The sequence below is a fragment of the Diabrotica virgifera genome, chromosome 4 (assembly GCF_917563875.1).
Source record: "Diabrotica virgifera virgifera chromosome 4, PGI_DIABVI_V3a".
NCBI lineage: Eukaryota > Metazoa > Arthropoda > Insecta > Coleoptera > Chrysomelidae > Diabrotica > Diabrotica virgifera.
Window position 1 is genome coordinate 44,338,122 of NC_065446.1, and position 22,926 is coordinate 44,361,047.

General features: G+C 34.0%; 1 protein-coding gene across 4 annotated transcripts in view; it reads left to right on the plus strand.

The window, feature by feature from the left end:
* The window catches only part of LOC114325910 (matrix metalloproteinase-14), a 180,076-nt gene that overhangs the window by 115,152 nt on the left and 41,998 nt on the right, over positions 1 to 22,926 (plus strand). For all 4 annotated transcript variants that reach the window (XM_028274059.2, XM_028274057.2, XM_028274058.2 and 1 more), the window contains exon 3: positions 9,385 to 9,489. In XM_028274059.2, coding sequence (XP_028129860.1) covers positions 9,385 to 9,489 — 105 coding nt within the window. The remainder of the gene's footprint in view (positions 1 to 9,384; positions 9,490 to 22,926) is intronic.

Consider the following 22,926-nt stretch of genomic DNA (forward strand, 5'->3'; position numbering starts at 1 on the left):
TTAATTTTTGCGATTTAACTTTGCAATTCACGACTCTGCACCTTTTATGTTAAAAAATTCATAACTTTTACGAGAAGAAGACTGAAAGTCTACAACAATTGTCATAGTCTTTACAATGGTAAGAGATATGTGCTGTAAAAATTTCAGAAAAAAAAATTTTAAATGGAACGTTGTAGCTAGTTAATCCGTGATTTCATCTTTTTTTTTTTGATTTTTAAGTTAAAATTCCGATTTTGACAAATTTGATTTTTTAATAAAAAATTAAGTAATCGTGTGGGGAAAAAATAAATAGGCCATTTTAATTGTCTATTTGTCTAATTTTTAAAATTCATATTAGAGTTTTCAAAAAGCGTATACAGGGTGAAATTTTTTCTAAGACCAAAACCAAATAATTTTTTAAATCCGGGCCTGATTTTTTTCTAGTTTCAATAAATCAGTTGATTTGGTGGTAACATAAATTAAATATTTGTTCAAAAAAAAATAATTTTTGTAATAAAAGTAAATTTTTTTAAATCTGTGGTTCACTTTACCAAACTTGTAATTATTATGCATAGGCAAATTTGATTTTTTTATAAAAAATTAAGTAATAATGTGGGGAAAAAATAAATATGCCATTTTAATTACCTATTTGTCTAATTTGTAAAATTCATATTAGAGTTTTCAAAAAGCGTATACAGGGTGAAATTTTTTCTAAGACTCAAACGAACTAATTTTTTAAAGCCGGACCCGATTTTTTTCTAGTTTGAATAAATCAGTTGATTAGGTGGTAATAGTATAACGATTGACCAAAATAAGAGACTCATCGATCTGACCGTTCAAAAATTATGTCGAATATAAATTTCTGTCAAAATGCGAAACTCGCCCTGTATATGATTAAACAAGGGGAGCAGATACTTTTTAATGGTCATTTGTTATTCCCCATAGGAGACTCTATCAGAGATATGTCAAGAATAGATCTGGCCAGTGATATGCTACTCAATGCATCGGGGTGTAACGTCGATATCAAGTACGGTGGTCTAGCTGTCTTTGTCTGTCGTGCGAGTGTGAGCGTCTCTACCAAGAGGTAGGAGTAATGAAACGACAGTTACACAGAGGCGGCAGCCATCATATGCTAGAGAGAGAAAGCTAAGCGCCAGAAGAGAGAGATAGATATACCACCGACCCGAACTGCTCCGCGTTACGCTATTTTTCCGAGTTGGCCAAATCTATGTGTATAAGATCATTGGCCTCTATACGAGGTAGGAGTATGGACTCACCCTTTATATTGATTTTATTATTTCGGCGATTTAAAAACAGTAATCCGAAAACTCTGGAACTAGAAGTCCGACGTCAAATTTCTCACCTTTAATACTATCTTTGGCTATGAGCTTTCATTCGACACCTCATTTGCGATTACATATCTGGTCTAACAACGAAGAAGTTGTGTTATGAAATAATGTTATAAAATTGGAGAAAACAACAATTCCTTATTCCGTCACTTGATTATCGTTATCTCCTTTATACTTTTTGTTTACGACCTGATAATCATTTTATGTTCTTTGTTGTAGTATCTGAAAACGGTTGCATAAATTTAAACAAACAAAATGCCCATATTTGAACTATGAAATGATTTCGAGGTTAAACGATATCCCACATGGATGGGAGTACCTACCAATAATAATGACATGCAGGTCGATTCTAACCTTCACCTGCATAATTTATAATATAAAATTATGATTAATAACTCGATATTGGTATATAAATACACAAAAATTAAATGTTCATTGTTACTATTTGAAAACTCACTTTTTTCATCATTGTCAAGGCTAAACCAGTGATGAGCTGAAGGTGTAATTTTAGTTTATATGGTATTATTAGCTGTACTTGGTTGTTTGTTCCATTTGCTAATTATTTTACATGGAAATGTGTAATATAACTGCTTCCAAGAATATTTCAAATTATATAAATCATTTTATTTATGTTAGTCCAGTCGGACAGTCGTCTCAGTTACTAACGCAAAAACTTATCAAGGTGCAGATTGCGGAAGCGACCACCAACAACTCCTTGTAGCTGTATTCCGAATACGTTTTAGAAACAAACACAAGCCCACTCCTAGAACTCCCAGGTTGACAGAGACTGAACTTTTAACTTTCAAAGAAAGAATATACCCAGTGTTAACTGAGACAAGTACTACCCCCATAGATGATATCGAGACTTTCTGGGGAGGTTTTAAAAGAGATATATTAGATACAGCTAAGCAAAGTTGCCAACCCATAAAAACAACAGTCGTAAGCCATGGATCAGTGACCAAACATGGAAAATTATAGAACAAATAAGGCAACTTAAAGTTGGCAGTTTTGATTTAAACGACTATCGAAGCTTATCAAGAGAAATCCAAATAAATTGCCGGAAAGATTAACACAAATATGTGTCTAACATTTGCCAGGAAGTAGAAATCCACTTACATCGAAATGAAACAAGAGATCTCTTTCAGAAAGTAAAGTTACTGGCTCGGGAATTCAAACCCAGAAATTATGCTGTAAAGGATGAGACAGTAATACGGTAAGCGATATGGATGCGGTTTTGGAGACTTGAAAGAAATACTGCACAGAACTCTATAAAGCTGAAATCTCTAACATTAATCATATAACAGCACTGCAAGTCTCAACAACAACCCTGGAGTCAGATTTTCTAAAGTCTGAAGTCGAAGCCATAAAGCACCTTAAAAGAAATAAATCACCTGGTTGCGATGACATCGCGGCAGAACTTTTACAGAACATGGGTGAACATGGTCTCCAATTAATGTGGAGACTGTGCAATCATATATGGGGAATCGGCAAATGGTCCAGTGATTGGTGTACCGCACTATTTACTCCCATTCATAAGAAAGGCGTCACCACAAAATGTAGTAACTACCGAACCATTTCACTAATTTAACACCCAAGTAAAATTCTGTTGAGAATTATCAAGTGTCGCATGCAGACATACCTGGATAGACAAATACCACAAGAACAGGCAGGCTTCGTGAAGGGTAAAGGCACAAGGGAGCAAATTATTAATATGCGACAACTCATTGAGAAAGCACGAGAATTCAAAATTCCGATAATCATCTGCTTTCTGGAATATCAGAAGGCATTTGACTGTGTAAACTGGACAATTTTGTGGAAAGTTTTACATGAGATGGGGGCTCCTGATCATCTGTCAGCTCTGGTGAAAAGCCTATATGAAAACAGTGAAACCAGAATAAAAATTGAAAACCATAAGTCCGATCCTTTTAAAATAGGCAGAGGATTCCGACAAGGATGTATTTTATCTTCAAGTCTTTTTAATTTCTATGGGGAATATATAATGAGAAAAGCACTCGACAAATGGAATGGCGGTATGTCTATCGCAGGAAAGAAGATCTCAAATCTCAGATATGCAGATAATACAACATTAATACAGTACAACCTGCCATATCCGGACCTGTCATATCTGGACCTCCCCATATCCGGACGGTTCTGCCGTCCGGATCTCCGAGAAAGACAGTCCTGCTGTTGGACAACGCACCCTCTCATCTCGACATAAAAGAACTAAAAGATGGCGAAATAATGTATTATAGAATCTATAAAACGAGTCTATCGACGAAAGTTATTGACGGTGCGGCGTTGATTACTGGAATGTTTGAAGGAGAAAACGTTTCAGAGACTATAAAAGAAGTGGTCTTGATATACGGATTTTTTCATATCCGGATCGATCTGTCGCCACATTGATCCGGATATGGCAGGTTTTACTGTAACTGCATCCGAAGAAGAAATATCCAGCCTGCTGTCTAGTGGAAGCCGAAAGCAATAGATGTGGTCTCAAGATCAATAAACAAAAAACAAAAATTATGATAGTAGATTATTCAAATTCACTTCAGACAACAGGAGCCTTAGACCAGTTTGAAGTGGTTAACGAGTTCAATTATCTAGGATCCTACATCAGTAATATAGGAACCTTGTGAAACAGAAATACGTAGGAGAATAGGCATGACCAAAAACGCTATGAGTTAATTATCGAAAATCTGGAAAGATCGCTCCTTGTCGAAGAACACCAAAATAAGGTTAGTACGTGCCTTAACTTTTCCCATATTTAATTACGGATCCGAAACATGGACAATGAAATCGGACGACAGAAAAAGGATTGACGCCTTTGAAATGTGGTGCTGGACAAGAATGCTTCGGATCTCATGGTCAGAACACAGAGCAAATCACTCAATGCTCCAAGAGCTTAATATTCAGACTCGACTTTCCTCTATTTGCCTCTCCACCGTCTTAAAATTTTTCGGCCATATTGCAAGAAGAAGTGATGATTATCTTGAGAGACTTATAATTTCGGGAAACGTTGAAGGGCGCAGAAGTAGAGGTCGCTCACCTACTCGATGAACGGATCAAGTACAGGAAGCCAGTGGAGAACATTCTCTGAATCTATGAGGGAAGCTCAGGACAGAAGCCGATGGAAAGGGATAGTTGCTCGTAGTATACGGAATCACGACACTTAGCAATGAGGAAACGACTGAGGAGGAGGAGTCCAGTCGGGATGTCATTTGACCTTGAGTGGCGAGCTACCCCAACTTTTATTATTCTAGCCTTTAGGGGCTCAATAGTAGTGTAAATTTAAAACCGCGACTAAATTCTACCGCTGCGTTAGCCGTAATATTGAATTTAAATAAAAAACTGTTTTTGTTCAATATTTGCCATTTTTAACTTTTCTACAAAAATGGTAAGAGCAGAAATTATTGCAAACTCAATTTCTTACAAATTTTTATTTGCAAATATTTTAGGGCGGTCGATATTTTCCGAGTTAAGGGGAAAATAGTGGAGGGGGAAAGCATAATTAGTCCTTACCTCCTTCGTAAAATTTTCGTGAAGTTCTACCGTGAGTTTTCTACGCATCTCCTTCTGCCCTTTATTTTCTTGCCTAGGCTTCTCCTTCGACTCTCTACGCTTCTCCTTTTTCTAGTCCTCTTCTTGCCTAAACTTCTCAATTTTCTCTTCATCTTTTTGTCTACGCTTCTCATTTTCTTCTTCATCTATTTTTAAAAATCATGTGGAGGGTCCGTAAATAAGTCCCTTACTGTTTCTTTATCACACCACTGTCACCAATGTTACACTGTTTTAAAATCAATTTATTTAAATAACAATTCCCTTACAATACTTGCAACACACTGACAACTAGAAACTTCAAAAACTGAATTACTACTCTTTTTTGAAATGTGAACTTCCTAGGTTTATATACATTTTCTGACCATCCAGACTTCACTAGCTATTTCGGGATTTTTTGATGACATCTCGAATATTATCGAATTTAACACGTTGACGGACAGTGCGTCAAATATGGAAGCAAGTGTTGTGACAGTATATTCATTTTGCAAATGTAATGTGACATTTGTTGACACCGATTTTTTGTCATAACTCGTTATTTTAAAAATCTCGTCTATAGACGTTGTGTCGCATTACATCAATGGAAATTAGACGTATATAAACGTTCTGTCCGCCAACGTGTTAAGTAAATACTTTTTTCTACGAGCGTGCAAAAATGTCTACTTTCGCGCACGCATTTTAGTTTAGAAAGTTTCAGTTTTCCGCACGCGTGTTACTTTTCCGCACGCGTGTTACTTTTCCGCACGCGGTTTTTACTTTTCCGCACGCGTGTTAATTTAGATATGTTAATATGGCCTTAAAGTAATTATAATACATGCAGTAAACTAATATTTCGATATTATTTACTAATTTATTTCAAATATATCTTATTGTGTTCCTGTTTTAATGAAATTAACGCGACAATTCGATGAAATAAAATTATTTTGACATAATATTCGAAAGTCAAATCGGTAGACAATAACAGTCGTTTTGAATCATCGTTATGGAAACCAAGATCGTCGTCATGCTAACTAATTATATTGAAAGTTTGGTTTTGACAACCTTGTCAAAGAATTAATTTGTGTATGTATTTTCATATTAATTAAATTAATTGATTAAGATTTGGTAATTTTTTAAAGACTCTTAGAAAAAATATTGTTCCTAACTCTTGCAGAAAGTCTCTTTTCCGCACTCGACTGCTTGCCGAACTCCCGCTTCGCGTCGTTCGGCAAACTGCAGTCGCGTGCGGAAAAGAATGACTTTCTGCACTTGTTAGGAAAATAACTATTTCGTCCAGGGACGTTTTCTACGTGGTACCAATCTTAGGGAACTGTGGTAACAATATAGTCTGTAATACATTTCATTCAAATTATAAGTATATTCGTTTGAATAGAGATGTTTTATAAGCCCTATTATTGAAATTGTTAAGTAATTTTCCATTTATAATTATCTTTTAGTAACAAATTGGCGGTTTAACGATAAAACCGTTATTTTCTAAATTATATCTATCTATTTTGAAACGCCAACCACATCCATCTTATTATCGAAACTTACATCTTAAACATGGATGTGGTATTTGGACTAAAATAGGAACTACACATTTTAAAGCGACTAACTTTGATGAGATGATTGGTTACATAACAAATAAATGCAGTTACATTTTAAAACATTTAAAGCAGAAATTTACGGCTTTCGAAACATAACTCCATTCTACTCATCATCATTCTTCTTGTTCTTCTTCCTCTTTATAAGCAATTCTCCTTATTCATTGGCGGACTGATACCTTTATGGAAGGTTGTCACTCCATCTTTTGCGCGGTCGGCCGATACTTCGTCTACCGATTGGTGATTTATCTCTTGCTATTTTGTCCAAAGATGCAATTAAATCACTAAAGAGAAATAAATCCCCAGACATTGATTCAATACCAAGTGAAATACTACAGTTACTAGGTGACAAAGGATTACATACCATCCATTCTATTTGTGCTGTTTGGAATTCAGGAAAATGGCCAAACTACTACCAGATGTGAAAACTACTACACACTGTCACTAATAACACATGCTAGTAAAATCTTGTTACACATAATCAAAAACAGATTAAAAACCTATCTACATTATCAAATACCTCAGGAACAAGCGGGGTTTGTAAAGGGTAAAGTTACCAGGGAACAAATCCTGAACCTGAGACATTGAAAGGTCTAGAGAATTTAAAGTACCTATGATTATATGCTTCGTTGACTACCAAAAGGAATTTTATTGTGTAAGCTGGATAAATGTGTGGTCAAATTTAATGCACCAATGCACCTGGTGACACTTATTAAAAATCTGTACCAGTCTAATATAGTGAAAGTACGACTAGATCATAAGTTCTTAAACCAATTCAAGACCGAGAGAGGTGTTAGACAAGGATGCGTGTTGTCACCTGACTTGTTTAACGTTTATCATGAACATGTCATGAGGATGCTTTTAGAACGATGGGCCGGTGGAGTAACAGTAGCTGGTAGGAAAATCTCCACTTTAAGATTTGCTGATGACACTACACTTATAGCAGCAAATGAGCAAGAAATGTTTGATCTGAAAAAAGTTGGTCTGAAAATCAATAAAGCTAAGACAAAAATAATGGTGGTCGACAGATTCGACACTATTCAACTGACTAACATCTTACAGGAATACCAGATAATAAACACCTTTGTCTATCTCGGGTCTAGTATAACTGACGATGGTAACTGTGAAGCAGAAGTTCGGAGACGTATTGGTATGACAAAAAATACGATGCGTTGCCTATGAGTCGCTTTATAACTAAAGTTTGGAAAGACAGATCTATCTCTCAAAATATCAAGATGAGACTGGTGAATGCCCTTGTATTCTCAATATTTCTATACGGAACAGAGACTTGGACTCTTCGCGCATGCGAGCGCCAAAAATTGATGCCTTTGAGATGTGGTGCTGAAGAAGAATGCTGCGCATACCTTGGACAGCTCATGGGACAAACGTTTCCATTCTAAACCAACTCAAGATTAAAAAAAGGCTGTCCACAATATGTTTGCAACGATTACTGCAATTCTTTGGTTACGTGGTTCGCAGATGTTACGACAGTTTTGAAAGATTAATTGTTTCTGGAAACGTTCCGAGGAGAAGATCAAGAGGACGATCACCAACTAGATGGTCTGACCAAATAAAGAATTCAGCTGGAAACTCATTATGCGAAGCTCTTAGAGCAGCTGAAGATAGAGACCAATGTAGAAGCATTGTTAGGAATATTGGAAGAAATCACGATCCTCAGTAATGGGGAAACGACAAGAGAGAGAGAGAGAGATTTTGACAACACGTGTCTTCCCCATTCTGGTTATATGGTTATTCCATTCTTTGTTTTTTTTCTATTTTGTGTCCATTAGTTTATACACTGTACGTTATATTGTCTTCTAACGTCGTCACTCCTCTTTCGATCTCTCAGCGTATTTCCTGTAATTCTTCTCAGTACTCTCATCTCTTCCGTGTACAGTAGTCTTTTTGTTGTTGCTCTGTCGGGTTTTGTTTCTGATGCATATGTCATTATTGGGCTTACATAGCTTTTATAAATTCTCGACTTCATCTCAGTGTTAATATGCCGGTTTCGCCATATAGTGTTATTAAGGCATCCTGCCGGTCTACTTGCTTTTTGTACTTATTTTTCACTTCTTTGTCTAGGTCCTCGTAACTTGACAATGTAATTTTAAGGTATTCTACTTCCATTACTTGCTCAATGCTGATACCATCAATTTCTATTTTACATCTGATTGGTTCTTTACTAATTAATATTATTTTAGTTTTCTGATATGAAATTGTCGTATTGAATTCTTTTGCTCTTATGTTAAATCTGTAGACTAATTTTTGCAGACTGTCTTCATCTTGGGCTATCAGTATTGCGTCGTCTGCGTAGAAGAGTATTTTTACTTCTCTGTTTCCCATTCTATATCCTCTTCCTTTGTTGAAGTTTTTGATGATTTCATCCATGATTAAATTGAAAAGACTTATACTCATTTTTCATGAAAATTCGCTATCGCTTTGCATTTTATTGTTCCTTAGGGTTAACTGTATTTACTTTTCCACTATAGTAGGGACCACGTTTCATCTGGTGCCCTAATGATTATAGATTTTATTTCATTCCTCCAACACTTATGTGTCGTTTTACATTTAGTGTTTTGTTTTGAGTATTTTTAGTATTCTCTAACTAGCAACATGCTGACTTTCAAGCCATAGTATGTTTAACTTCTTAGGATCATGAAGGTTACTTCGACACGAAGAATTGGATCAAAGTTGCAAAAAATGAAAAAAAAATACATAAATTTTGGGCCATCAAGATCAATCCCTACACAAAAAAACTATATCCATAATGTAAATAAATTATTAAAATGTTTTTACAAACACAAAATATCTCCTCCACTTGAAGTCACGTCTAAAAAGAAGAAGATTAATTCTATCCATATATTTAGTGATTTGGTACTCCATGATAGATAACTAACATTATAAAATTTTTGTTATAGGTGAACTAGATGCAACTACTAAACACACGATGACCTTACCAAGATGTGGTGTTAAAGATAAAGTTGGAACAGCAGACAACAGGGCGAAGAGATACGCATTACAAGGTATGTATAATTGAACAAAGGACATCGCACACATCTTATGGAAAATATAATGTCACTCAAATTCAATAAAATTTATATGAATAGATTCGTTTCAAATTAACGGTCAATTCTTATCATTGCGCCAACTCTTAATTTTCAATAATAAGAGCAGAAATTGATATAAATCAATCTGAAATCAAATGAGTAGGTTCATAAGTTAGAGAGAGAAAAAATATTTTAAAATACCCAGATTATCCGTAACTTCATAAATCTTCTCGGGCTATTCAGCATCTTATTATAATAGTTTCACTAATTCGCTTAGGCCCAGCGGGGTTTAAGCTGTTTTGAATAGCACCCAGAGCAATATTGATTATAACTGACACGTTTATGAACTCCAAAAATGTGATTTCGATAAACTTTAATTGCAATTTGCGCCGTAATTAATCATAATTAAGAGTTGGCGCAATGATAAGAATTGACCGTTAATTTAAAACGAATCTATTCGTATAAATTTTATTGAATTTGAGTGACATTATATTTTCCATAAGATGTGTGCGATGTCCTTTAACTGAAAACTTCAAGGTCACGTGTACCGCATCAACGAAGGCCTGTCGTGTCTTCTTTTCGCGGTAAAAAGTAAAAAATGGAAAAGGTAATCAGAATGTGTTAGATAAAAGCGCAAAATTCAGAAACTATTGGTAATCAAAAAATGATAATTTAAAAAATTACAAACAACATAATTGTGAAAGAAGATATATATTTATTTGACTGGAAGTTTGCCACTAATCTATTCTAAATTTGTGTTAGGTGGTAATACCAATTCGACGGTTGACTTACTTGGCCTTGATCTTGAAGATATTAGCCATATTTTGAGTGAAGTTCTGGGATGTGTTGTATGGTGTATTCCACGAATATACGACTGTTTTGGATTATCGCGACAACGAATATTTTAGTGTGCAACATAAGAAGTACGAAAGTTTTTTGCTCTAATAATTACTCCAATAAACAACAATATAATTTGCAATTTACTTTCGTTCTTCATATTTTGCGCAGTAAAATATTCGTTGTCGCGATAATCCAAGAGGGTCGTATATTCGTGGAATGGGGTATGTCCTCGCATTGATATCAAATTTTCATATTTGTGTGTTTATGCAGTTAACTATAAATGGCCTGTCTCTCACATGCATTTAACTCGTAGATGTTTGTATATTCTTATTTCGATTCTTCATTTAGTAAGATAAGAGGTGCTTCTTTAATTATCTTCTTTTGGCTGTCCGCTTCTTTCATAACTCTTGATGCATCTTTCTATGGCAGTCTGCGATTATGTTCCTAGTATTTGCAAATCTGGGATCGGTTATAGTCTCTGTTTTAATGTATAATTCTTGCTCATTTATCCTAATATTCTAGTGGTCTTGTAATAATGGAAATACGAATGCAAAGATTGCATGTATCTCAAAACTTCGTTTTTGGGGTTGGGCCACTGTTGCTTTAAGCGCCTCAATTAGACCGTTAGACGGTGATCTTTTGAGGACATTTGAAATGGTTTTCTAAATATTATGGAATGCCGTATCGTTTGCATATACATGAGTTATATGGATTGTGGTGTGAGAACGAGTGAAGTTTCTTTGTGACTGTATAGAGAATTGGGGTTATGTTGAAAACTTGGGGACCTTTTGAGGCAAAGGAAGCAAATGGGGTAGTTTTTGGCCAATGGCACAAAAATCTTTTGAAGTAAGGCAAATGGGAAACCTAGAGGGATGAAAAAGGGAGGGAGAAAGGGGTTTTATATGTTTTAGCAGATAAAATTTTATATTTAAAAGTATGAATACGATTTTCGTGGCAGTGACAATTAAAAAAACGTCGCATTTTTCACCCTAAATTGTTAAAAACTAACAAAAACGCCGAAATTTCTGCAAAAGACGTATGAGTTCTGCTTACTACAAGTATACAGAGTATAACAAAAAGGCAGGTCATAAATCAAATCACATATTCTGGGACCAAAAATATGTAGTTCGATTGAACCTAACTTACCTTATAGTACATTTTTTCACGGTTTTTGCTGTAAATTTTAAAGAACCGCTTGGATTGACATGAAATTTGGCATACACATAGCTAACATGTCAAAGAAAAAAGTGATGTGGTGCCGACGTGTGCTTTTGCCCTGGAGGTAACTTTCACCCCATCTCGGGGATGAAAAAATATATGTCCAAGATAAGTCCCGAAATGGATAAAGTTACTAATTTTAAGCAACTTTTGTTCTATAGAGTTTTTTCACCAAATCCATAATTTTCGAGTTCTTTGCAAGTGAATATGTTCATTTTTCAACAAAATAACCACGTTTTTAAACGATTTTTCGCAAATATCTCAAAACGTAAGCATTTTGTCGAAAAAACTATTCTTAGCAAAACCATAGCCTATATAAAAAAGTGAAAAAGGTGTATATATTAGGTCTCTATACCTAGCAAAAGCAGAGTTATATCTAATGAAAAATAGGTTCATATTCGAAAAATTCCAAATAGAATTCAAAGTGAAATATCCAAATATTGAAGCATTCTTGGAGAAAACACATTAGCACCTTTTTAAAGTGTTTAAAAAAAGCTTTATTCCTGTTTTTATAAAAAAAGTTTCTAGCATCAAATGTAAGCAAGTTACGCTCAAAATAAAGTTGGTCCCTTTTGTTACACTTAGGGATATTAAGATGACCTAAGTATACTGTCTTTTTATATGTTTTGATGATTTAATAATCTTCCTGGGTGGCTCCTAAATCTTCTAAATCTCGAGGGTAATGAGGCCTCTGATTAATTGTTAATTGTTAATTAATTGTCGGTGATATGTTTTTTTTATAATTATTTATAATTATTAACGTGACTTACACGTGATGAGTTATTGTATAACGTGACATATAAATTATAAAAAATTCCATTAAGATTATAAAAGTTCCATATAGTCCCTAAATTTGCAATTAACTCTGATAAATCAAAACCATTAAAAAAATTTGAATGACACCAGCAATAGTTTATATTTCGAAATAGTTTATATAACATGTTATTAGATTTATTAAAAATTGTACAATATGTTTTCGGTTTTTATTTAAATCATAATAATCAACAGCTAGTACCAGTGAACTTTTACAAGAGAATCTTTTGCAGGAGATATGGTTCGTGGAACGCAATGAATCAGAATATTTACACTCTTTAATTGGACGGTTACATACATAGATATGTGTGGTCAATTGCGAATGCGAAGTAAAGGGTCATCCTCGGTTAAGGTTGCGTTGACCAATACATTCACTGTTCATGTTTTTTTTTGCAAAAATGAAAGTTTATATGAAAAATGATAATTTAAAACCTGTGATTGAAACAACGACGTTGATTTTTTTGCTTTATGTATTCATATTTATATGGTATTCGCAAAAAGATCGTACCAAAATTTAGACGGCTGTGAAATTGCACAGGCAATCTGTACTTATTTGATTGGGCCAAATAAGTTTGGAAGATTGAACAAATAAGTCATTAACCGTCGTATTTCTTCATGGTGTGCCTATCAGTGACGAATGTTGGCCATCATCATGACAATCTTTATCTTATCTGCAGCAGGGCGGAAAAGCTGCACAGATGTGTGGAACCAGGTTTTGAGGTTCTTTTACCAGGATGTTCTTCTTCCTAGATCTCGCTTTCAAAATATTTCTCTTTGCAGGATGGATTGTAGGAGGGTATATCTGGATTCATTTCGCATAATGTGGTCAGTACCTCTCAGCTCTTCTTCATTTTTCTGAGGACCTCCTCATTGGTGACCCGTTCAGTCGACAAAATTTTAAATAAAAAAAACAATAAAATCCTTTATAAAAGGTATATAGTTAAAATCCCTAAAAAGGGCTACATCACGGAACTAGTTTTCGATTGGTTTACCAATTATCGTCAGTGCTTACCTAAAATGAATATAACCTGGTAAAATAATGCGAAGATTTTGAAATTTTGACTACGATTACGAAAAGTTGTAGGTTCACGTGAAATTTACATGCTAACCACCAAGATATATTTTTACAGAAATATGTGGGTCATAGCCCTTTACAAGTGATCCGTCAAGGAAACATCGGTTAAAAATCCTAACTTAAGCATGGATGTTAGAAATACTTCGTTAATACGCCCCAGGTAACATCTGGACTTGCTCACATAGTGACAGTATGACAGCAAGTGACAATGAAATATATGGAGACTCCTAAACGATGACATGACAGAAGTGACAGTTCCACAGGAAGTTGAAAAATTAACCTGTCATATTTAAAGATTATGATGTACAGCTAGTTAAAATAAGAAATGATGTAACAACACTCACTCCATTGTGAAAAATAATCATTTAAAATATAATAAACCAGATGTTGTAGTTAAAAATGTATTCACGTATATTGTCAGTGGGGTGGTTAGGCAAACCACATTACACAAATATTTGTATTCAAAAACTAAAGTCAGTAAACCAATCTTGTTGTCAAAAGACCTAAGATTTAAAAAAGCAATTTTGTGTTGATTTAAAGTTATCGAATTTATTTAACTTATTGGTGACTGTTGGAATTTGTGTAAGTTTAAAAAGAGGTCAGAATGGAGGTGACTGAGGTGTAAAAAACTCTTAAATAATCTAGGGAGATGTATCATTAAGAAAGCACAAGCTCAAACTTAGACGACTAATTCCTAAAGCTGCCCCGCAGGCTTTCCGAATCCCTAAGGGTTTAAAAACCAAACCGCCATAAGATGAAGATGACAGTAGGGGCGGAGGGAGGGAATAGGTTTGAAATTTCTACGAGAAGATTAATGAGAATGGAACATGAACGGTACCCAGAAAGAAAATTAGACTTTTGATTTGGTTTTACTACAGATGAGTGTTATATGGTGGTAATGACAGATTGAACAGATAGGGTGAGAATAGTCATATGTAGAATATGGTGGTGGGTTGTATCTAGATGAAAATTTATATAATGTGAATGTGTGTGGATGATGATATCAGTAATTTATATGTATGTTATGGATAGATGAAAATGGTTTGATGGGTGGAGATGAGAAGAAGATTATTGTGAATTCTATCAGATAAATTATAAGTGTGAATGTCAACGAAGCAGTAGAAGGAGGTGAGAAGTAATATTGTAAATATCTTAAGAAAAAAGTTGTCGATGGAGTGGTTGGAAGTCTCGATTGAACGAAACATGGCGGTTGACACAATTCGGACTTTTTTGTTTTTCTTTGATTATTTCTAGGTCCTCGTACAAGTCTAGTTTTAAGAAGTCTTTCTGTGGGATGTTGTGAAGTAGAGATACAACACCATAAAAAAGGACTAAGAAGACGTAGCATTGCAGCATTCATACTCTTATATTAAGAGAGAGATTGTGACTTTTGAAGAGGGTCCCCATACGGTTGAAGGCGCATAGCTTTCCCGATGTGCTGTATTAATAAGCCGCCGTGAAAACGGTTCTCACAACTGAGAAGAAATTGTTTATATTAGAGACATATTTCCACTCCTATGGAAATGGACGGAATAATATCCTAAATTTGAAACAAGTGTATGACACATATCAACAAAGAGTTTAACAAGACGGCCCATAGTAAAAGTGTAGAGCTGGCAATCGTTGAGAAATTTCGAAACGCTTATAGTGTATTGTGTTGGCACAAGGGCTCTTCCAATCCTTCAAAAACAGTTCTTACACCAACCATAGTGAAGAACGCTTTCTCGATCAGATCTTAAAGTCTCCCAAACGAAGTCTTAGAAATACTGCGTATAAACTGAATATCCGTGAATCCGTGAACATCCACAGGTCGACTGTTCAAACCTCTTTGTGATTATCCTTACCTCATTAAAATTGGAGTATTGTTTAGTAAGACTAAATATTATAAATAAATGAGCAAGAGAAGTAAACTTCTCTTGTCTATGTCTAGTGGAGGAGTCTAGTCTAGGAAGATTATGATTTCCTGAGAATTGTGTGGTTTTTGGACGTTTGGTTTTGAAAGTCACTTTCTCCTTATAGACGGAGAGGCAGCGCAGAAAAATCTCTTTGAATTTACTAAAGCTAAATTTTTCACAGTTGATTACCGTTATTATGTAGAGAAACATACTGCTGTCGGTCAAGCGAAACGTTGAACAGGGGTTACTGAGAGGGTATCAAAGTTGCTTTCGTACGAAGGTAAATAAATCCATTTACTAAGGCTGAAAATCAGTACACACATTCTAAATTAAATATAAATAAAAGTTATTATAGTCGGTCAGCTGTATGACGGGACAGAGCCAGTCGGTCGGCCACAATGAATGTACAGGGTTATTCACTATATTTTGACCCTCTTGTAAACTGCTTTATTTACAGAATTAGAAAAAAATGGAAAATACAAAAGTTATTCGATTTTTTAATTATAATTTTTTGACGTATATATCGTATTAGTGACGTCATCCATCTGGGCGTAATGACGTAATCGACTATTTTTTTAAATGAGAATAGGAGTCGTGTGCTAGCTCATTTGAAAAGTTAATCAATTTTCACAGTACTGTAAACAATAAAATCATTATTTAATTAAAAAATTTTTCTTTGGACACCCTGTATAATTAATCATGTTAATGTTTATATTACTGAGTAGGGAATTGAATAATCTTTCAAATGACCTAGAACTCGACCCCTATTCCCATTTAAAAAAATAGTCGACTACGCCATCACGCCCAAAAAAAATCATAATTTAAAAGTCGAATAAGTTTTGTATTTTATATTTTTTTCTGATTCTGTAAATAAAGCGGTTTACAAGGGGGTCAAAATATAGTGAATAACCCTGTACATTCATTGGGGCCGACCGACCGGCTCTGTCCCGCCATACAGCTGACAGAGTATAATAACTTTTATTTATATTTAATTTAGAATGGGTGTACTGATTTTCAGCCTTAGTAAAAGGATTTAATTACCTTCGTAGGAAAGCAACTTTGATACCCTCTCAGTAACCCCTGTTCTACGTTTCGCTTGACCGACCGCAGTCTGTTTCTCTACACAATCACAGTAATCAACCGTGAAAAATCTAGCTTTAGTAAATTCAAAGAGATTTTTAGCGCTGCCTCTTGCAGGGCTTATTTTACCACTAGGCCCGTGAGGCACCTGCAAAGATCACCAACAAAAAAATTTTTATTACAATAACAAAAGAAATTTTCAAAATTCTTTCATTTTATGAACAGGAAATAATAAATGACAACAATAAGAGTTATAATTAAACAATGTTTAATTGTTTAAATATACACTTTGTTTATTGTTGCATAATTAATACATTTAAAAAAGATATTATTTAATATTAAATTATTTAGGGGCCCCAAAAATTGTGTACTGCCTCGGGCCAGATTTGAAGTAAAATGGGCTCTGGACTTTTGGACTATTAACCGTTATATTAGTAAACAAGCAACTCAACATCTTACATTTTAACGCCCACATGTCATTGTAAAAATTGAATAAATTGTAGAAATTGAATTTTAATGCCCACTAGATCAATCCACAAGATCTTGAAGAAGACCCACATCCAGCTGAAGCGTCTAGACTAGCATATTGTTACTGTTAACCAAGAATGTTATAAAGAGATTACACATTTTGTTAGAAATTTACGAAATTTTTACAGGCACAAGAAATGTTTGAATACATCTTACATTATTTATACTATAATGTAACTTAGTTTTGAGATAAATTTATTAGCTAACCTATGTAGATAGTCTATCTCAACTTTCCTACCAATTGGATAAGTTTTCTTTAGGTCATAATATACTAGGTCGAATGTCGTCGTATTTTTGACGTCTTTAGCTGAAAGACGTAGGGTATTATTATTCACGAAACCACAATATATTTTTTGCGAATACAGTTCTTGCTGCATTAATCGACACACATTTGATGATCATTGAAGAGGTATTATAGTTTTAAAAGATTTAAATGTCAGTGGCTTAAAGACACTTTAGCTGGCAATATAAGTAATAAGATGATATACTAGTATGCTTTACAGGAACTAACAGACAACTTGACCAATTTCTATCATATATTAATTCACTTCATAATAATATTGAGTTTACAATAGGAACAGAACAGAATAACTCCATAAACTTTCTAGATGTAACGATTTCCAGACTACACAACAAACATGAGTTCTCCGTATATCATAAACCTACCCATACTGATACAACTATACACAATTCATCATCTCATCCTACACAACACAAATTAGCAGCCTACCATAGCATGATACATGGACTGACAGAAATTCCCATGACAAAAAATAACTTCGAGATAGAACTAAACATCATTAAACAAATAGCAGTAAACAACGGCTATAACGAACAACCAGTTAGCAAAATTTTAAACCAAAAACTCCATAAGAAAGCCCTGAAATTAGTGTATCCACCGCCACAGAAAGAACCTAGTACCTTCTGCTCTCTCACATATACTGGCAAGATAACAACAAAAATAGCCAGATACATAAAAAAGAAAGGAATAACACCAGCTTTCAGAACTAACAACAACTTAAGCAAATATATTAAGAACAATAAAAGCCGAAAGAGAAAGCAACTACAGTGGTGTGTACAAACTAACTTGTGGTGACTGTCCGAAAACGTACATCGGTAAAACTGGCAGAACTTTTGACAAACGGATAGCAGAACACAAAAGGGCATTCAACAATAGAAAAACAGACACTTCTACATACGCACTTCACCTTCTAGATCATAATCATTCTTTCAATGAAGAGTTTCAAATTCTGCATATTCAAAATAAAGGCCTTAAGCTATCTTTTTAGAATCTATGGAAATTAATAAACTGAAAAATACAGATATAATTCTGAATGACCAACTCGAGACAAACAGCTCCCCACTCCTCAACCTCTTCATTTGAAGACTTAAAAAGGCAAACACATTGTAAACTATATAACTTGAGAAAGGCACTCTGCCGAAACAGCTGTAGTCACTTAGTTATAGTAAATTTTATGGAAGTATCGAAAACAAACGTTTTCAGTGTTTTATTGTTAGATAAAATGAACTTCCATCAAGTAACGGTCGAATCCATCAATTATTTATAAGTAATAAGAGTTTTGTAACTACTGAGTCGCCAAAGGTAAAAAGATCATAGATATTGTGACTTAAACGGAGGAAGACGAACTGAGTGTAAATAAATTAAATATTGTTATAAAAGTCTTTAAGTATATATATACACGAATATTTCATCTAATTGTTCGTAAACAAAATAATATTGTATAGTAATATAACAGTGTTTTACCATCGAATAGCGTCCTCTTCCATGTGACTCATAAGAAGTATAATAACAATAAATTCTTGCATTAGTAATGCAGCACATAGTAAAATATAAATTTATGCGAACATGACTAAGAATTATTAATCACGCGGTCATTTTTTGTTTAAGAATTATCATTTGCATAATTTCTCATTGTCATTGATCTCAAATTAATTGACTATAAACTAATGAATTAAAACATTTGCGGATAAGTCTGTCAAATTTTTACCAATAAACTGTATTATGATTTACATATTAAATTTTATAGATATTTATATTAGTTTGTAGGTATATTTAAATAATAGGCCTGGATCCCGCGTACAAAAAAGGTTATTAGTAGGGCAGTCAATGAGAGCAAGAACAGGTTATTACCTCCGAATTCTATCCTACAGCATGGATTTTAATGAAATTTTAGGAATAGCCTGAAAATATCTCCCTATTCAAAGTCTACCCTATGCCGATGTGTGCTTTTGTCTTGGGGGCGGTTCCCACCCCTTCTCGGCGGTGGACAATTTTTTGGTTAAACAACTACGGAAGTTGCTAGAGAACCTAATTCTAGTCAAAAATTGTTCAATAATTTTTTTTCGAAAACTCAATACTTTTTGAGATATTCGTGGTTGAAAATTGGCCATTTTCATTGAAATATAACATCTTTTCAAACGGTTTTTTGCGAATACCTTAAAAACTATGTATCTAACTAAAAAAGTTATATAAAATATTTTTGTAGCCCATAAGAAAACAAAGGGATTCGTTCCTTCTTCAATCTTCTAATTATAACACAAAAAGAGATATGGTAGGTAAAACAGTTTGTTTTTTTGGTGCGTGCTCAAATCAGTGTATTCAACTTGAAATAACAGAGAAACGGTCGATTTTAGGTGTATAATGCTACCAATACCTTTTATTGTGCTTGAAAAGTCCGTTCAAATAAGCAATATTAAAAGTTGATTACATTTAAACTAAGCGACATATGCTGCAAAAAATTGATGACTAACAAATTTTAAGAAAAAAAATGGGAAGTATATTTAATCCCTCATCCACAAGAATTTAAATGCATCGTTTTCCTTCTACAATACATTTTACTACAGTGTTATTTTATGTTCAAAAAGTTGAGCGGGTCCAATTAAAATGCATAGATTTTGAAAAAAATAAGATCAAATTATAGAGCGCATATTTAAATTTTCTTAAAAATCTTTTTCTCCATGTAACTTGAAAATGATAGGAGATACTGTTATAAAAAATAAAATAAAAATGTTTATCTAGAGCAAACCTACATTTTTGTTTGGAATCTTTTTTTGGCATCTCTTATCATTTTCGAGTCACATGGAGAAATAGGAAGATTTTTAAGAAAATTTAAAAATGCGCTCAATAATTTGATCTTATTTTTTTCAAACACCATTCATTTTAAACCCGCCCAACTTTTGAACATAAAAAGAACTCTATAGTAAAATGTATTGTAGAAGGAAAACGATGCATTTAAATTCTTGTGGATGAGGGGTTAAATATACTTCTCATTTTTTCTTAAATTACGTTAGTCATCAAATTTTTTACAGTTTATCTCGCATAGTTTGAATGTAATAGACATTTAATATTGCTTATTTTAAAGGTCTTTTCAAGCACAACAAAAGTTACTAGTAGCATTATACATCTAAAATCGACCGTTTCTCTGTTATTTCAAGTTAAATACACTGATTTGAGCATGCACCAAGAAAACAAGTTTTTTCACTTACCATATCTCTTTTTGTGTTCTAACTAGAAGATTCATAAAGTTAAGAATCTCTTTGCTATTTTATAAGCTACAAAAATGTTTTATATGGTTTTTTTAGTTAGATGCATAGTTTTTAAAGTATTCGCAAAAAACCGTTTGAAAAGGTGTTATGTTTCAATGAAAATGGCCAATTCTCAACCAGGAATAACACAAAAAGTATTGAGTTTTCAAAAAAAAAGAACAGTTTTTGCTTAGTATTAGGTTCTCTAGCAACTTCCGTAGTTATTTAAGCAAAAAAATTTCCACCACAAAGAAGAGGTTGGAACACTCCTAAGACAAAAGCACACGTCGGCATAGGGTAGACTTTGTTTCTTGGGCTATTCCCTACTTACTGTGAAAATATCGCCTAAATCGATATAGTAGGATGTAATTCGGAGCCACATACCCTCATTGACTGCCCTATAATAGCAAGCTGAAAATTTTTTAACGGCTTAACGGTGTCTATTCGGACAAACTTTGATGTACGGGAACACTGGAACAGGGGAAGTTTTAATTGTGGAACAGGTTGCAGGTCTCGAACGTCAGAATTTTTGCGGACAGAATTTCCAATTAATTTGTTATCCTTTTCTTAAACTCCCATGCAAAAATCAGACTGCTATTTATCACCAACATCCTCCTCCTCCTTAGTCGTTTCCTCATTGCTGAAAGTCGTGATTCCCTATAATACGAGCAACTATCTCTTTCCATCAGCTTCTGTCCTGAGCTTCCCTCATGGATTCAGAGAATGTTTTTCCACTGGCTTTCTGTACTTGATCCGTCCATCGAGTAGTGAGCGACCTCTACTTCTGCGCCTTCAACGTTTCCCGGAATTATAAGTCTCTCAAGATTATCATCACTTCTTCTTGCAATATGGCCGAAAAATTTTAAGACGGTGGAGAGGCAAAGAGAGGAAAGTCGAGTCTTAATATTAAAGCTCTTGGAGGATTGAGTGATTTGTTCGGTGTTCCGTCCATGAGATCCGAAGCATTCTTCTCCAGCACCACATTTCAAAGGCGTCAATCCTTTTTCTGTCGTCCGATTTCATTGTCCATGTTTCGGATCCGTAATTAAATATGGGAAAAATTAAGGCACGTACTAATCTTATTTTGGTGTTCTTCGACAATGAGCGATCTTTCCAGATTTTCGATAATCGACTCATAGCGTTTTTGGCCATGCCTATTCTCCTACGTATTTCTGTTTCACAAGATCCTGCATTACTGATGTAGGATCCTAGATAATTGAACTCGTTAACCACTTCAAACTGGTCTAAGGCTCCTGTTGTCTGAAGTGAATTTGAATAATCTACTATCATAATTTTTGTTTTTTGTTTATTGATTTTGAGACCACATCTATTGCTTTCGGCTTCCACCAGCTGCAGCAGGCTGGACATTTCTTCTTCGGATGCAGTTATTAATGTTGTATCATCTGCATATCTGAGATCATGCATATCTGAGATCACCAACATAATTCCCGTTATTTGACATGTTTTACGTGCCCGACATATTAAAATGCTCAACATATTTGTCGGACATTTTTTAATTTATTATATAAAGTTTGCTATTGAATAAACTTAAAAACAACCTGATAGTTTTCACAATCATAAAATTGTCAGGATGATACGTTCCACAATTAAAATCACGTGCCACGATTAAAATTTCACCTGTTCCAGTGTTCCTATACAACAAAGTTTGTCCGACTAGACGCTATTAACCCATTTCCAGTTTGCTATTAATAAACTTTTTTTAGTACGCGTGATACAGGCCTATTATATTAGATAATATATTTAAAAAACTAAAAACTCTAAGCAAAACCACACCAATCCATATAAAAATCAAACTTATAATAATAAAGGGGAAGGTAAGATATCAATATCAATGTCATCAAAATTTTATTATTAAAAATACAAAAATTCTTGCATTATTAATGCTACACCTTGTAAATTATATCTTTATATAAACTTGAACAGGTAATATAAATCATGCTGTCAGTTTCTGTTTATGAATAGAACTAAAGATGGAAAGAGTAATGTAGTATAAAACCTTGTTTATCCAATATTCAAATCTATCTATACATCTTCAAGCCTTAATCTATCCATCTAACACAGACCGAATGTCACTTATCTTGACAAGTAACCCTTCAGTTTTTTCAAGCAGGGAAGCCATACTGCTTTTGAGTATTAATATTAAAATCTGTTAACATCGACATTGTGTCGCGTTACAATAGTACAATTTAATAAATAATTATGTAATTTTGAAGACTATATATCAACTAGTGGACTAGTTTCAATTACTACACAGAATGTCACTGAAGATGGTCTGACTAGATCAAAAACGTTCTAATAGTTTTATTAAACGCTTTTCTTTAGTTCAATAGTTTGCGTCAAATTTTTAGACGTTAATTTGATTGCCTTTTCTCTAATCCAAATGAATGAAAATTTGCA